Source organism: Chionomys nivalis, chromosome X (genome assembly GCF_950005125.1).
Source record: "Chionomys nivalis chromosome X, mChiNiv1.1, whole genome shotgun sequence".
NCBI classification, from domain to species: Eukaryota; Metazoa; Chordata; class Mammalia; order Rodentia; family Cricetidae; genus Chionomys; species Chionomys nivalis.
In genome coordinates this window covers 137,524,848-137,543,280 of record NC_080112.1, presented here as the reverse complement: position 1 = coordinate 137,543,280, position 18,433 = coordinate 137,524,848, and the positions used below count along the sequence as shown (strand labels likewise).

Below are 18,433 nucleotides of genomic sequence, written 5' to 3'. Positions count from 1 at the left end.
TCTAGCTTGCAATGGAAATTTCCCAACTTTCAAAAACTGTCCATAATGTGCAAGTTTGATTTTTGGATTGAGTAGTTTTCACAAGTTACTTAGACAGAAATACAATATTGAGAGTGAGCTGATATTCTGAGTAATTAAAAGAAATGATACCTTTAAAGATGATAAGATATGCCATCTGGGAGCTACTTTCAAGATAATATTGTAATACAAAATGCAGCAGCATTAGATGAAACAACACTGGCTAACTCATTGGTATTCTCAAAGTTCCATGAAGAGTACCTGTAGGCTCAATGCATGAGTTTGTCTACTTAGATTGGAATTTTTTCATAATAAAATGCTATTTTTACTCCAGCAACTTGTACTTTCTAACTACTCATCAATGGAAAATCTATTTCAAGACAAAGTTTACACAAACATCCAGACAACCCATAGGTTCATACAATGTAAGTGAATCTTAAAAGATAGTAGTGTCAGAATTAAGTTCAGACAAATCCAAGACAATGGCATTTGTCAGGAAAGCACTGGCCGCCCACACACATCAGAACTTTGTTATGAGCCGGGCGGTGGTGGCGCATGTTTTTAATCCCAGCACTCGGGAGGCAGAGGCAGGCGGATCTCTGTGAGTTCGAGGCCAGCCTGGTCTACAAGAGCTAGTTCCAGGACGGGAACCAAAAGCTATGGAGAAACCCTGTCTCGAAAAATAAAAAACAAAAAAACAAAAAAAAAAAAAAAACTTTGTTATGCAACCTGGGTGGGAATGGGATACTTACTAACATCACCACTGAGGATGAGAATATTTCCAAACTGCTTTGAGTGTAGGATTTTAATGTTCTGATAAGGTGAATCTTCATCATACACCACTTCATCTATGTCGTACTCAACCAGGCGCCCATCAGCAGTAGGCCAGTATCTGTCGATGGCCCCTCCTCGAACTATGGGTGGTAAACTACAGAGGGAGAGACAGGAATGAGCCTTTGTAGAACAATGCCTTACAAAAGGACTTGGGATGGAGAATATACAAAAGACCAAGAGGGACGAGAGATGACTTAGTGGTTAAGAGAATGTACAGCTCCTAAACAGACGACCCAAGTTTAGTTCCCAGCTAGTGGCTCCTTACAATTGCCTGTAACTCCAACTCCAGGGACCTCTGACTGCTACCAGTACCTATACTCACATGTGCATCCCCATAATTAAAAAGAAAATAAAAGGTGGTCATGTGTTTGTGGCAGACAGCCTCTTTAAAAGTGTAAAACAAATCCAAAGCTTGGACACTTACCTATTCACAATCACAAACTTTACCAAGTTGCAACAATTGCACAAAACTATTTCTTAAAAGAAAAAGAAAAGGAAACTTTTCTGGCAGGTTTTAAATTTATTTTTCCTAATGAAAAATTGAAGCAGAAAGTGGGCATGGTAGATATTACACTTTTCAGTACATACCACCAAAGGTCTGCAAAACCACATGGCCATTACTGTAGTTACAAGTTCCGTTATCTAGTACAGAATCCACCTTCAAGTGGCATGGGGCAAAGGGGAAATGGGATGAGAAATATGAGAAGGGGAGGATGGGAGGAGCTCGGAGGACTGGGATGGTTGGGATATAGGAAGGATGGATACAGGAGCAGTGAAGTATATATCCTAACTAAGGGAGCCATCTTAGGGTTGGCAAGAGACTTGACTCTAGAGGGGCTCGCAGGTGTCCAGGGAGATGTCCCCAGCTGGTACCTTGGGCAACTGAGGAGAGGGAACCTGAAATGACCCTATCCTATACTGATGAATATCTTGCATATCACCTTAGAACCTTCATCTGGCGATGGATCGAGGTAGAGTCTCAATTTGGAGCAACGGTCTGAGCTCTTAAGGTCCAAATGAGGAGCAGAAGGAGGGAGAACATGAGCAAAAAATCAGGACCACGAGGGATGCACCCACCCACTGTGACAGTGGAACTGATTTATTGGGAGCCCACCAAGGCCAGCTGGTCTGGGACTGAATAAGCATGGGTTGATTCCGGACTCTCTGAGCATGGCGGTCAATGAAGACTGATGAGAAGCCAAGGACAATGGCACTAGGTTTCGATCCTAATACATGAACTGGCTTTGTGGGAGCTTAGCCTGTTTGGACGCTCACCTTTCTGGACGTAGATAGAAGGACCTTGGTCTTCCCGCAGGGCAGGGAATTTGGACTGCTCTTCAGTATCGAGAGGGAGGGGGAATGGAGTGGGGGGAGGAGAAGAGGAGTGGGGATAGGGGGAGGGAAGTGGGGGGAGGGCAATATTTGGGAGGAGGGGAGGGAAATGGGAAATGGGGAGCAGGTGGAAATTTTAATTAAAAAAGAATAAAAAATAAATAAAAAGGAAAAAACAAAAACAAAAAAAAAATATACACAGGTTTGGGAGAGAAAGAAAAAAAGTATAGACAGAAAAAGAAATAGTTTAAATAAAAGAAAGTCTTTAAAGAAACAAGTACAGACAGTCATAGATTAAAGGAATAAAGAAAAATAAGCCATGCAAAGATGGAATATACAACAGAGAGTCTGGATTATGAATATTATTGTGTTTTCTTTGAATTTTTTGACTATGAATGAGCTAAGTACAGAGAGACAGTTCATCGTATGGGCTGCTAAGCTAAATCAACATATATATTTTAAAAGTTCCTTGACTTCAAAATTTGGGTCTAAGATAAGTTGCTTTGGAAAAGAGGTTGTACTTTTGTTTCCACAGAGGATAGGAAGCTGTGGATTCCTTACTGGCTAATATGGTTTGATCAAACAAGACCTCTAAAGCAAACGTCCAGATGTTCCAACATCTATGCCAGCTTCAGGACTGCTGGCAGAGATGGACCTAGCACACAGGTTACCCCACGAAAGACCTGATCAACAGTGTACCCAATTAGCAGGAAATACTAATAAAACTATATCCAAATTCCCAAATATTGTTTATAAATGATTGTTTTCATTTATATTTCATTGTTTTAAAGGGGGTTGATTGTTAAGTGATTAATGGTCACAGTCAATTTCTATAAAAAATAAGGAGGCTATGCTATAGAGATGAATACTTTGCATTGGTATGAATCTTGGCTTACTGATACAAATTTAAGGTCAATTTTGTTATATGTATGTTTCTGCTCTTGATTAAGGTATTATGTTTGTGCAGCTCATTTAAAAATGTAATGTATAGTTAAGAAATACAGATTAATAAATAGTCATCTATAATAGTCAAACTTGTAAGTCATATTAGTTAGGTTTTCTAGATGTACAGAGATATATTTCAGATGGACAGGTATTCTTCAACCCTTTCAAAGACCTACAGAATATGACATTTAAAATGTTTTAAGAACTTAGAATTTTCTCAACAGTGAGACATGTCTGCTTCTGGCAGTACCAATTACTTCAGAGAGGTTATGGGCATTGAAGAAACTTGTTATGGAATTTGCTTTTAATATGAAAAGGCTAGCCATTTGGGCAAGAAACTGCTCTTGCCTGAACTGCTTGTTGGTATGCTGTATGAACTGGACATGCAGGACTAACAGAAAAATGACTGCTAAAGTTTCCTAAAGAAGATGAGACAGTCCTTCAGGTTTCCTGCTTCATGAGTCTGCCAGACATTCTGTAGGATACAGAAGAAAGTGACTGATAAACTGCCAACAGAGGAAAAACACTCTTTCAAATTTCCTGCTTCATGGAAATGTCTGCTGGATACTATGAGCCTGTAAGCTGAAGACGGAGGCCCCAATGTTACACAAGAACTTTGAGTGACTGTCCTGGCAGCAAGATGTCTCTATCAATTCTAGAATTTTGGAAGTAGCTTACAATGCACTTCTGGTTAACTTAGGTCATATTATATCCTGCTGGGGTCTTTTATAGAGTTGAAGAATAGATAGTTATAGTTTTCCTTAGTTATGATGAAAATTAAAGTAGATATAAATATTGTAACTGTAAAAAAAAAAAAAAAAAAAAAAAAAAAAAAAAAAAAAAAAAAGAATCCACCTTCAAGTATTCTGAGTTGTCCCAATTATGTCCATAAAAGTTGTTATGCTTTTGAATAAAGTTTCAAACACTGCGTTTTCTTTTCTTTGTCCTTCTTTTTCTAACCCTCATTTCACTTAGGATATTCTTATTCTTCTTCTCTGTTCCATTTGTCTCCAAAAAGTCCAGATCAAGAATCTGGAAGTCATCCTTCCTGTGGATTTAGCCTGAGATTCTCTTGAATGGAGTCAGGTTGGCAAAGAGCACCCAGGTTTCCAAGCAGGAAACCTGAGTTATAGTGATATCTGCTAAACCTCTCTCTATCTGCAAATGTACCTTTGACATCATGAAGCAGGCTACTCTGTGGTCTTCAGAAACGGAGTACTACACAATTATGTACCAGTGGCAATGGGATTAAGAAGTTTAAGACAAAATGAAAAGCTTCTCATTCTATGCTTTTGTAAATAATCAAGTGCTTTTGATATGGTGAATATACCAGAAACCACCAGCAGAGGACACTAAATGACAGGAGAAAACACCAAAAAGGGGATTAGTAAATGTAACCCAAACACAAAATAAGAATACACTGCCTCACTTCCCAGTCTCCTCTCACCCGCTTCAAACAGTCCAGGCACAACCTGATAACAAGTTAACAAGACTATCTCAGACAGACAGACAGACACACACACACCTGTAATCTGCTCCAAAGCTAACAAAGTAATTTCTCACAACTCCTGCCTTAGCCATTTCATCTTTCCAGGGAATGAATTTATCTTTCCGAATATTAGGCAGACCAGCGGTATTTCTTTTGTTAGGTAATGGCCTAGTTAAGACAGCCCCCAGACAGGTAGTGAACAGGACTGGGAGAAGCCCCTTCCTGAGATGAGTAAAGCAAGAGAGGGAACCTGTGGCAATAGGTGACTTTGATCAATCTCAATTACAAAACTATTTCTGCTGTGGGACAATGGTCTGTACCCTGTCAATTATATTTTAAATAAATGCTGATTGGCCAGTAGCCAGGCAGGAAGTATATGCGCAGTGACCAGGCAGGAAGCAGAGGTGGGGCAACAAGAATTCTGAGAAGAGGAAAGCTTGGTCTGCATTCGTGACCCAGTCACAGAAGTAAGATGTGACTGCCTCGCTGAATAAGGTACCAAGCCTTGTGGCTAGTGTAGACAAGAGTAACCGGCTAAGTTATAAGAGTTAATAATAAGTCTGAGCTAATGGGCCAATCAGTTTATAACTAATGTACATCCCTGTGTGATTTCTTTGGAACTTAACAACTGAGAGAACCAGGCAGGACAACATATTTCACATTAATAATAATAAAGACTGCTCAGTGAATAAAGGTGCTTTCAGCCATGTCTGACAAATTGAAATTGATCCATGAAAGTCATATAACAGTGGAAGGATGAGGCTGGAGAGATGGTGCAGTGGTTAAGAACATTGGCTGCTCTTTCAGAGGACTTGGGTTCAATTCCTAGCACCCACATGGCAGCTCACAACTGTCTGTGACTCTCTCTAGTTCCAGGGCTTCTCACATACAGAAATACATACAATACAGACACACACATGCAAGTAAAACACCAATGAACATAAAATAAAAAATAAAATTAAAAAAAAGTGGGGGTGGTGGTGGTGCACGCCTTTAATCCCAGCACTCGGGAGGCAGAGGCAGGCGGATCTCTGTGAGTTTGAGGCCAGCCTGGTCTACAAGAGCTAGTTCCAGGACAGGCTCCAAAACCACAGAGAAACCCTGTCTCGAAAAACCAAAAAAAATAAATAAAAATAAAGTGGAAGGAGAGACTAACTCTGCCAAGTTGTCCCTCTGACCTTCACACCCACCCACAATGTGGTGATATTTTGTTTGTGACCTAAGGTGAAATTGCAGAGCTAAGAAATCAGTTACCCATACAGGCCAGGCTATGGGGTACATAATCCCAGCACTCGGGAGACAGACAGACAGACCTGTGAGTTCAAGGCCACCCTGGGCTACACAAGATTGATTCAGTCTAAAAGAGAAATAGAGCTAGGTGGTGATGGCACACACCTTTAATCCCAGTACTTGAGAGTCACACTCGTTTAATCCCAGCACTAGGGAGGTGGAGACAGGAAGGGATATGGCTAGGTTGAGAGAGAAATATAAGGTGGAAAGAGACAGGAGCACATTGCATTCAGTCTGAGGGATTCTGAGTCAGGACCTTGGCCCCTATGTTCTGAGGATTTTGTAGAGGTAAGAACTAGTGACTGGCTGCTCTACTTCTCCGATATTTCAGCTTTCACCCCCTAGTATCTGACTCTGAATTTCTATTATTAAGACCAATTAGAATTTGAACTATACATATACATGCATAAAAACACTAAATAAACAAACGGCTTTTTCAAAACTGTTCCCATATATGCTGAACACAAAGAAGAGGATTTCAGGGTAGAAAATCTACCCTAGTTGACAGCCAGCCAGTTCTAACCGGTTATGTATGTCTGCTCTCAACTGGTTTAACATTGCTTTGGTTAACTTGAAAGTCTCTCTTCTCTAGATTTCTAAAACCTGGCAAGGAAACAAAGATCTCTATCAGGATGTGGCAGCCATTAGCTTAATATGAGTTCAAAGCAGCATAAAGTGTGACGCCCTGCAGTGGGCTACCAGGAGATCCCCAGCAGCCCCACAAAAATCAACCTTTCCAATCCCATGTCTTCCTGGCCTCAACTACACTATACACATTACAAGAATTTTCCCCAAACTGAAACTTCTCGTTTCTTTTCACTTCAAAACACAAGACAAACTGAACAGACCAAGAGGTGAATGATCACCCAACTAGCGGGGCATCCCACTTTCTAGGCCTTCCATAACCTGGCAAAATCCTGGGGCCCCTCCGCCACCTGCAACAGCTTCTGTATGTAGTCAGCCAACAGGCAACTTTCCTCTAGGTAGACTGCTCCAACACACCCATCCTATTGATTGGACCCTGTAAGCTACAAGTCCCACTTTGCCCCCAAACCCTCCTGTCCCATAACCCCCACTCGACCACAACCTCAGAGGAACTCTGAAAAACAGGATGCAAATACACAAGACCAAGAATTAGGCTGCTCCAACATCCTCACCCTATCCATCTGCCCCTATAAGCTACAGGTCTCACTCCACCTCAAAGGAACTCTAAAGCACAGGCTACAACTGATGGAAGAATCAAGAGAGCAGACCAAGAGTGGGCCAGAGAGACCTCAGTGGCTCCCTGAGACAGCGACAATACAGAGCAGACCAAGAACAGCTCCCAAAGATCCAGACAGCAAATGTAAAGACTAGACCAAGAGGCAAAGACACTACGGGCACCAAATGGAAGAGATGGGTAGGCACCAATGCAAGAATTCATTCAACAAACTAAAAAGCAATATGGTAACACCAGAACCCAGTGATCATACAACAGAAAGACTTGATCATCCTAACACAGAAGAAGCAGAAGAAAATGATTTAAAATTGTGTCTTTATGAGGATGATGGAAAACTTTTAAAAAGGAAATGAAAAACTCCCTTAAAGAAATGGGGGAAGGGCTGGAGAGATGGCTCAGAGGTTAAGAGCACTGACTGCTCTTCCAGAGGTTCTGAGTTCAATTCCCAGCAACCACATGGTGGCTCACAACCATCTGTAATGAGACCTGTTGCCTTCTTCTGGTATGCAGTCATACATGTAGGCAGAATACTATATACATAATAAATATTTTAAAAAATAAAGTTAAAAAAGAAATGGGGGAAAAGACAAACAAAAATTAGAAGAAATCAACAAATCTCTTGAAGAAAACCAAGAAAAAAACAGTCAAACAGGTGAAACAAACAGTTCAAGACTTGAAGACTAAAAGAGAGTCAATAAAGAAAACACAAACTGAGGGAATTCTGGAGATGGAAAATCTGGGTAAACAAATGGGAACTATATATGCAAGCATAACCAACAATATACAAGAGATGGAAGAGAGAATCTCAGGGGTTGAAGATACTATAGAGGAAATAGTTTCAGAGGTCAAAGAAAATGTTAAATCCAACAAATTCTTAAGACAAAACATCCAGGAAATCTGGGACACCTTGAAAAGACCAAACCTAAAAATAACAGTGATAGAAGGAAAAGAACTCCAGCTCAAAGGCACAGAAAATATACTCAACAAAATCATAGAAGGAAACTTTCCCAACCTAAAGAAGGATATCCCTTGAAGGTACAAGAAGCTCGCAGAACACCAAATAGAATGGACCTATATCCTAAATATAACCGCAGTAGCACAGACACTGAGAGCAACAATTAATAAATGAGACCTCCTGAAACTGAGAAGCTTCTGTAAAGCAAAGGACACAGTCAATTAGACAAAAATGCAGCCTACTGAAAAATATAAAGAACTCAAGAAATTAGACATCACAATAGCAAATAATTCAATTTTAAAACAGGATACAGATCTAAACAGAGAATTCTCAACAGAAGAATTTCAAATGGTTGAAAGACACTTAAGGAAATGTTCAGCATTCTTAGCCATCAGGGAAATGCAAATCAAAACAACTCTGATATACCATCTTACACCTCTCAGAATGACTAAGATCAAAAACACCAATAATAGCTTATGCTGGAGAGGAGTCGGAGTAAGAGGAACACTCCTCCATTGCTGGTAGGGAATGCAAACTTATAGAACTACTCTGGAAATCAGTATGGCAGTTTCTCAGAAAATTGGGAATCAACCTACCTTAAGGCCCAGCAATACCACTCTTGGGAATATACCCAAAGGATGCTCAATCATAATACAAGGAAATTTATTTGACTATGTTCATAGCAGCATTATTTTAATAGCCAGAACCTGGAAACAACCTAGAGGCCCCTCAACCAAAAAATGGATAAAGAAAATGTGCTACATTTACACAATGGAGTACTTACTACTCAGTGGTTAAAACAACAATAACATGTTGAAATTTGCATGCAAATGGATAGAACTAGAAAAAAACATCCTTAGTGAGGTACCCCAGACCCAGAATGATGAGCATGGTATGTACTCACTCATAAGTGGACAGTAGCTGTAAAGCAAAGGATTAGGAGCCTGTAGTTCATGACCCCAGAGAATCTGAGTAACAAGGAGAACACAAAGAGAAGCATATATAGATCAACCTGGGAAGGGGAAATAGAGAAGACCTCCTGAGAAAACTGGGAACATGGGGTGGGGGAGAAGGGAGGGCAGAGGGGGAGGAGGGTGGGAGAAGGGGGAGGGAGAGGAGAACTTGAGGGAATGGGATAGTTGAGATGGGGGAAGGAAAGAGATATCTTGATTAATGGAGCCATTATGGGCTATCAAGAAATCTGGCACAAGAAAAATTCCCAAGCTCATGTTCCTTGCTTCGTCTTCCCGCAGGGCAGGGAATTTGGACTGCTCTTCAGTATCGAGAGGGAGGGGGAATGGACTGGGGGGAGGAGAAGAGGAGCGGGGATAGGGGAGGGGAGCGGGGGGAGGGGGCAATATTTGGGAGGAGGGGGAGGGAAATGGGAAACGGGGAGCAGTTGGAAATTTTAATTAAAAAAGAATAAAAATAAAAATTAAAAAAAAAAAAGAAAGAAAGAAAAATTCCCAAGAACTCACAAGGATGACCCCAGCTAAAACCCTAAGCAATAGTGGAGAGGGTGCCTGAACTGGCCTTGCCCTGTATTTAGATTGATGACTATCTTAAATATCACCATAGAACCTTCACCCAGCAACTGATGGAAGCAGATGCAGAGAGCCACAGAGGAGCGCACTGGGCTGAGCTCCCAAAGTTCAGTTGAAGAGTGGGAGGAGTGAGAATATGAGCAAAGAGATCAAGACCATGATGGGGCTTACCTAAGCTAACGGGAACTCACCAACTCTGGCCAGACAAGGAAGGAAACAGCATAGGTCCAAACTACTCCTCTGAATGTGGGTGACAGTTGCATGGCTGGGGCAGACTGAGGGCCACTGGCAGTGGCACCAGGATTTATCCCTACTGCTTGTACTGGCTTTTTGGAACCCATTCTCTTTGAATGGATACCTTGTTCAGTCTAGATACAGAAGGGAGGGTCTTGGACCTTCCCCAAAGCAATGTGCCTCACCCTATCTGAGGAGTGGATGGGGGGTGGTATGGGAGGATGGGAGGAGGGGAGGGAGTGGGAACTTGGATTGGTATGTAAAATGAAGACAGCTTTTTTTTTTAAATAAAATAAAATAAATAGATAAAAAAGGAAAACACAAGACAAGTCTTTGTAGAAATCCCAAGGCTTCTCAGTTAAAACTTCTTATTCAATAACCACTACTGAAAAGGGAATAAGAATTTTAGATAACGTTACCAAATTATCTGTTCTTAATTTTCTCTATCACTGTGTGTCAGTTTCCACACAGAAAAGTGTAACTATCCTCTTCCTGTAATGGGGAGCAAGATAATGACAAAGGGTTTACAACAAGTTAATCCCAACTTCACATTCTTTCCATCCTTATTATATAAAAAAAAGATGTTAAAAACAATGACAAACAAAAACAAGGTCTATATTTTGCTATAAAAATCTAAAGCTTGGGGGCTGGAGAGATGGCTCAGTGGTTAAGAGCACTGCCTGCTCTTCCAAAGGTCCTGAGTTCAATTCCCAGCAACCACATGGTGGCTCACAACCATCTGTAATGGGGTCTGGTGCCTGCTTCTGCCCTGCAGGCATAGACTATTGTATACATAACAAATAAATATAAAAAAAAAAATCTAAAGCTTGTTACCAGTCTCACTTAGAAAACTTCACCAACCAGAGTTCTCATAAATACTGAAGGTCAGAAATACATTCTTTTTCTTAACATTTGTGTGTTTGAGTCTGTACACACAAAAAGTACATTTTTTCTAAACATTTGTGTGTTTGTGTCTGTACACATGATTGGGAAGGTCAGAAGAAAACTGTGGACAAGTCAGGTTTCTCCTTCTACCCAATGTTCTGAGGATTGAATTCAAACTTGGCAGCAAGTGCTTTTACTCACTTAGCCAGTTCCGCAGCCCCAGAAGTATACTTTATTTACTCACACCGAGAAGCAGCAGTGGTAAAAATCAGAGTGCATTTTGGTGTGGGCCAATACATTTTCCCGGAGTCGGGCATGTTAAATTCATATGGATGGAAAGGAAACTTGCAAGCAAGACAAAGATGAAGTCTGGAAAGTACTGTGGGTGTGGACAGAGTCAAGGATTACTCAACTGAACTTGGGTAGAATTTAAAGAAATCTGTATCCTCAGATCTCAAATATGCACAAGTTTTACATGGGGATTGGTTCTTTCAGTACTCTCAGGCATCCCATTGCTCTTCCTCACCTAACCACAGGAGGCTAAATAATTACCTAGTTATCCTACATCTGCCCTGGAGCTTTCCTATGGGCTGATCAAACTCCACAGATTGAGTCATTAAGAGCTTAAATATCCTACCTTTGCCAACAAGATTTTCCTACTCTGAATCTGCTGTGAGATAAAGAAAACAGTATTCTATATTCTGATCATCAGTGATCTGGGTAAATTCCCTCCATGGCTGTCTGTACCTGGCTTTCTGATTTCTTATTGCAATTACTCAGTATCATCTTTCTGCCTCATTATTGGCACCACCACCACTACCACCACCACCAACAACACTACTGTCCCGCCCCCATTCTGTTTGTTTTTACATATTTTGTCCTGTTTGCGATGGGATGAGTGGATGCTTCAGTTCACCATGTAAGACAGTAGCAGACATTTGATTTTGATCTTCTCCACATCTTGTGCAGACACTAAGATCAACACTGCCATTCTGATTATTTTGTCAATTAAACAAATATTAAAAGGACATTCATGAGCAGGTGGACTTACCGCTTCACCCGCCCAGTACTGTCCTGACTCAGTTCTTTCATTTTTTCTTCTATTTTGTTCAAAAGCTACAATTAAAAGAAATCAGTGAGCTGAGAATATAAAATGCACAGAACAGCTAAATTACAGAGCACAGGCATAAGGCTATGCTGAGCACAGTGTGATACTGGCCCATACACAAGCTCCCATATGCCTACCAGGACTTCCTGGCCCAATTCCACACTCCCACAGTAACTCACCCTCATGATGCTGCCCTAACCACATTCTGAATATTCCCAAGAGAATAATGGGGCAGAATGCTAAAGAACACTGCAGGAGCAAAACTGTACGGGAAGGTTCTACATTCCCTCCAGCAAGAAATGAAACCCATTCTTTGCATTCAGGAAGTTAAAAGGAAGGCTAACAGCTAGGTTTCCAAATCATCTGAAGATTAATTCTTCTGTCAAACTACTTACATAAAGGAGGCAAGTTTAAATTTCAGCTAACCTGAAAGTCAACATTCACGAAGCTAAGCAGACTTTAAGAATCTTAAATCTGGGGAAATAAAATGCATCACATTTTGGAAGGGGTAAGAAAAGTGAAAACCAACCCTGTCCGTTTCTTGTTTGCCTTGTGTGTCAGTGTCGTAACTCTGAAGATCCAGCAGCACCAATCCATGGGGATAAATCCTCAAATTGGCAAAGCTACAAAAGAAAGTGTAGTTTTACTGTTAGAAACTGTTATCAGGGCACTTCAAAGAGAAAAGATGCAGTCCCAGTCAAGACTAAAAGGCAGTTCTTTTTTCCTTCAATGTCAAAGTTAATTCTCCAGCCTTCTTTTCAATTCCAATTCAGAGGTGAAAAGTGGGACATGGTCACCTGTAGAAGATTTAGAGGACAGGGCCAAATACTAAGCTTTTAATTTTACTTCTTGGGCCTGAAATTGATCTAAGTCTATGACTGATTCATATTACCTAACTCTATAAATTGATTCAGTCTATGAATCTGACTTTGTGCTTGTGTATGTGGGGGGAGAGATTGGCCAGGAGTCCTAGGTCACCTCCCAAACACTAAAATTACAAGCACATGCCACCCTGCCTTTGTACATGGGTTCTCAGGGGGAAACAGATTCTCACAAGGCAAACACTTAACCATCTGGGCTATCTCATGCTCTGTAAGCATGTGATTTTTAGTTCTGTTTTTGGTTTTCCTGAGCATGAGGCCTGTCCTGGAGTATAGATAATATATCCAGTGTGATCCCATTGAAAGAAACCCTGTTTCCTTCTACCAGCAGGTATTAATTATTTTTTAATTTATTTATTTATTTATTAAAGATTTCTGCCTCCTCCCCGCCACCGCCTCCCATTTCCCTCCCCCTCCCCCGATCAAGTCCCCCTCCTTCGTCAGCCCGAAGAGCAATCAGGTTTCCCTGCCCTGTGGGAGGTCCAAGGACCCCCCACCTCCATCCAGGTCTAGTAAGGTGAGCATCCAAACTACCTAGGCTCCCACAAAGCCAGTACGTGCAGTAGGATCAAAAACCCATTGCCATTGTTCTTGAGTTCTCAGTAGTCCTCATTGTCCATTATGTTCAGACATTGGAGCACCGGACTGAAATCTCAAGGTCCAAATCAGGAGCAGAAGGAGAGAGAGCACGAGCAAGGAACTCAGGACCGCGAGGGGGACACCCACACACTGAGACAACAACAACTTACTTTCTACATTGGTCTCCTTTTTTAGAATTGGCCTCAGGGACTCACCTGAAGGTATTATTTAGTCCTGAAACATATTTCCCCCATCCTCCCACACATTCTTTCATTTTGCTTTCAGAAGCCAATTTCTTGACACTCAAAAGATCCCTTCTGAAGAAAGAATAATTCTAAGGACTTTGTATACAAATGGAATTGTGACTGGAAAGATATAAAGAACACTGTTTGCTCTTCCAAAGGACCTGGGTTCAATTCTCAGCACCCACAAAGCAACTCAAAACCATATGGCCTCAGGCATTACATGCAAATGGTGGAAAGACATACATGTATGTAAAATATCCAAACGCAGAAAATAATTTTATTTATTTATTTAGGAGACAGGGTTTCCCTGTGTAACAGTTCTAGCTGTCCTGAAACTAGCTCTTGTAAAAAAAATTTTTTTTTTTTTGGGTTTTTCGAGAGGGTTTCCATGTTTAACAATTCTAGCTGTCCTGGAACTAGCTCTTGTAGACCAGGCTGGTCTCGAACTCACAGGGATTCACCTGTCTCTGCCTCCCGAGTGCTGGGATTAAAAGCATGCGCCACCACCGCCCAGCTCTTAACTTTTCAAATAAAAAACAGATAGGTAAAGCTTTGTTACAAAGGCTTGGGAGATGGCTAAGACTGGAAATTTTTCACCTTGGGGTGAAGGAACCCATCAGGCAGCAGTGTTCAACATGCTCTAATCCACAAAAAAAAAAAAATGAACCACAGCAAAAATAGAGCGAGGGTCCATGACAAAGAGAGACACTGGGCTGGAGGAGAGCTGAAGGCCCTCTGTTTTTGGAAGCCTCTTAGGTAACTGTAGCAAAGCACAGGAGAGAGCTGAGGAAGGCTGCTGGTTCTACTGAATTTAGGGCACTCTAAAGGAAGAAGTTATCACTTTAGATATACCTGAGGCAACTGCTAAATACATACATGAAGACTGGCCACATAGGCAGAATATGAGTCTGCGCTTTGCTTACCTTTGAGAAGCATCCCCCACCCCCTTACCCTCTACCCCGTCAGTCCTCTCTTAGGATTTCTTGTAACCTTCCATTTCCAACCTCCAGGAGCTCTTCCTCCTTTTTCATGATACCCTTTCTAGTTTCATGACTGACAAACATAAACACACACACATGTAATTTTAAATGTAGTTTCCATGAGATAAAACACAGGATATTCACCTTCCTGAGCCAGACTTGTTTCCATCCTTTGTTTTACTATGGTCTTTAGTTAAAAATAATCTCTTTTAACAATGCTCTAGCCAGCAGCTGTAGCAACAATGCAACCAGGGCCTTGTTGGAAATGCAACAGGGGAGGAGGGGACTCTGACCCAGAACCACTGGAGCAGAAAGTCTGAGGTGTGTGTGTGTGGGGGGGGGGGGGGGGGTCCAGAAATCAGTTTTAGCCAACTCCACATCATTGCCGGCCAAATATCACACTGTTTCTGTTGTCAGGTGTCTTGTTTTGGTCCTAGTCACATAGAAGAATCACTAGGGCTTTAAAGAAATACAGAGGTCCAGGTCCAATGGCCTTCTGCTCTGGGGGAAATGCCTGGGCAGGAAAAGGTTGTAAAAGCACCAAATTTTAGCCCCCTCTAAAATTGTTAAATGACAAAAAAAAAAAAAAAGTTTGGATATCATCCCCTAGCCCCAACTTTGTTTCCATCTAAAGCCCATGAGATCACCTTACCTGCCGTTTTTGTTCGTGTAGGTTGCTAAATAGCCATGGTCCTGCCAGGTGTGCACTGACTCTGTCATCCCCTGCTCCTGAAAAATGGACTGAAGGCCTTTCAGAATGGCCTCACCATCAGCTGGAAGACAGGAAATAAGGGGAGGTGATTAGGAAAAAGCTAAAGGCCAAAGTGTGAGTTCAGTAGTAGAGTACTAGCCAGTATGTCTGGGGCCCTAGGTTCCATCCCCAGCACCACAAACATTCAAATGAAATAAACTAAATACATTAATTAAATAAGTAAAATCAAATTTGAGTAAAAATGAGAATTAAATTAATTAAATAAAAAGTAAGAAAAGCTAAAGGGAGTGACAGAATCTGATGACTTACAAGAAAATCTAAACATTCTCCACCCTGTATGGAAAGGCTACAAAGAACACCCAGCTACCCAATAAGAACACAAGGAATGACCACAAATACCAAAAACACAGGGAAATAACCATTCAATGAAACTGAAGATTTCAAAAGAATGAGGTTCCATTTTCAGCTAAATATATTAATGGGAACACATAGTCCTAGCAAGGGGATGCATACCAATTATTGATGAGCTTCATTAACAATAGGAATTTTTGTTTTATTTTCTGAATGTTTACAAAAGGAAACTGTTGCTGATATAAACAAAAAAATAGAAATTAAAAAATGACATCCAGTAACAAACTCGTAACCAGCAAAAACTGAAGAATCCCAACAGAATACAAGTAGAGCTTGGCACCATGAACTAACTGGCTGGACATGCATGGTGGCTCTGGAGGCTAAGACAGGAGAATTTGCCAAGAGTTCAATACCAGCCTGGCTACAGTGTGAGTTCCAGGTCAGTCTTGGCTACAGAGTGAAGCCCTGTCTCAACAAAACAATAGAAAACAAATCAGCATTCATTAACCTCCAATAGGCTAATTTGGCAAAGTCAGAATCTCCAACAACATGGTAATACTTGAAAGAGCACAATTCAGTTTATCCTGCAATTATATCTGCAAAGCAGCCATTCCCTGAAAAAAGTAAATGAAGAACCAATGTAGACTGGCTCCTCATGGGGGAAAAAAAAGAGAAAAAACAGGCCTTTACTAGGGAAAGTCTTTTGCAGATGTAATTGAATTACGTATCACCAGATAAGGGCATCTAGACGTCTAAGTGGACTTTAAACCCAATAAGTGTCCTTTTAAGAGACAGAAGACACAGGGAAAATAAAGGGCAAGTGACTTGATAGCCAAACTGAAGGAGCTTAAGTCACCTCCAAAACAAAGTCTCAAATCAGACAGAAAGGCAGGACACAGAATCATGCCATACACCCATTCCAACAAAAGCAGCTGGGAATACAAGCGGCAGCCCAATGAACAAGCGGCAGCCCAATAAATCACTGAATTCTCTTCCTAGCAAAACTGTACCTTTGGCAAACCCATTTGTCAGAAAATAATCCAGCTTGCTTTGCTCTTCTGTAATTGGTTTTAGGAAATTAAAACAGAAAGTCTGAACTGTATCTCCAGAACTACAGCATTTAAGACAACCCATCTCCCCTAAAATGTATTTCTGGGGGCTAGAGAGATGATTCCATCTGTGTAAAAGTACTGGCTGTTCTTCTAGAGGATCTGAGTTTAACTCTCAGTACCAACATGGTGGCTCAAAACCATCTGTAACTCCAGTTCCAGTCAGGATCCAACACCCTTCTGGCCTCTGTACACATCGCATGCACCATAGTGCAGACACGTTGTGCTGGCACAATGTCAACTTAGTTCAATTGGACACACAAACCTGAGTTATCTGAAAGGAGGGGGAACCTTAATTGAGAAAATGCCTCCATAAGATTAAGCTATAAGGGGGCTGGAGAGATTGCTCAGTAATAAAGTTGCTCTTCCTGAGGACCCGGGTTCAATTCTCAGCTTCCACATGGCGGCTCACAACTGTCTCTAACTCCAGTTCTAGGGAATCCAGCACCCTCACACAGGTACACATGCAAGCGAAGCATCAATGCACATGAAGTAAAAATAAATCATTAAAAATTTTAAAAGATTCGCTTGTAAGGCATTTTCTTAATTAGTAATTGATGGGGGAAGGCCCAGCCCACTGTGGGTGGGGCCATCCCTTTGATGGAGGTCCTGTGTTCTATTAGAATGTAGGCTGAGCAAGCCATAAGAAAGCCAGTATGCAGCAACCCTCCATGGCCTCTACATCAGCTCCCGCCTCCAAGTTCCTGTCCTACTAGAATTCCTTCGATGGACTAGGATGTGGCAGCATAAGCTGAATAAACCCTGTCCTTTCCTCCACAAGTTGCTTTTTGGTCATGGTGTTTTGTCGAGCAATAGAAACCCTAACTAAGACAAACATGCAGGCAAAACACCCATACACATAGAAAAATAAAAAGGGGCAAAAACATTTGATTTGCAAACTTGATCACATGAACTAAATTTGTTCAAGTTCCGTTTACTTGGCATCATAAGCTGTTGGATCAGTACACTGTGCAGGTGACTGAGCTGAACACAGTGCAGGAAGGAAAAGAAAACCCAGACCAACAGAAGCTACCCTAAATGTAGAAATCACTATGTCATTATACAGTCCTCCTTGGAGAGACAGATGTTCTCTGTTTTGAGAGTGTATAAAACAAAAAAATCACTGCTGGTAAATGGCCTCAAGACTGTGTTCTTGTTGGCATGCTACAAAACAAAACAAATGAAAGGGGGAAACCCAGCATTATCCTGGATGTGATGGACCAGGAACTGGAACCTGGTCTGGCAAGCTAGTATAAACTCAGTTACCTGGGCCAAGGAAATGGGATGCTTCAGATGTCGTGCAAAGCTCTTGATTTCTGGCCAGGACATTGGGGTCATTTTATTTGCTTTACTACCCACTTCACATCCATTTTTTCCTGATCTGGGGCCTCTCTTGTTATCCCTGTTGTATTCAGGCCCTAAAGACTCTGGAGGGGAGAATGGGAATGAATAGTCCCCTTTTACAAGAGTCAGGGTTTAATGGAAAACTGAAAGCCAGAGCTCTGAGCTCTGGTGGTGGCTTACTTATCTTGATCTTAGGTGCTCAATAGATGTTTGTGCAGGTAAATGAAATTAATTTTCAATTAGCTAAATTCACAATCATTATTATTTTATCTCTACATAGTTTAGAAACCATCTAGATCAGTACTGTTGAATCCTAAGTGCACATTATAACCACCTGGAGAATGATTAAAAATTCCCATGCCATCTGCTTGACCAATTA

The 18,433-nt window shown here is 41.3% G+C and overlaps 1 protein-coding gene across 1 annotated transcript in view; it reads right to left on the bottom strand.

Annotated features, from left to right (window-relative positions):
- Nucleotides 1-18,433, bottom strand: part of Sms (spermine synthase) — a 53,927-nt gene that overhangs the window by 15,397 nt on the left and 20,097 nt on the right. The window contains exons 2-5 of the mRNA XM_057759799.1: nt 15,191-15,311; nt 12,383-12,476; nt 11,797-11,861; nt 771-946 (exon numbers count right to left, since the gene is read on the bottom strand). Coding sequence (XP_057615782.1) covers nt 771-946; nt 11,797-11,861; nt 12,383-12,476; nt 15,191-15,311 — 456 coding nt within the window. The remainder of the gene's footprint in view (nt 1-770; nt 947-11,796; nt 11,862-12,382; nt 12,477-15,190; nt 15,312-18,433) is intronic.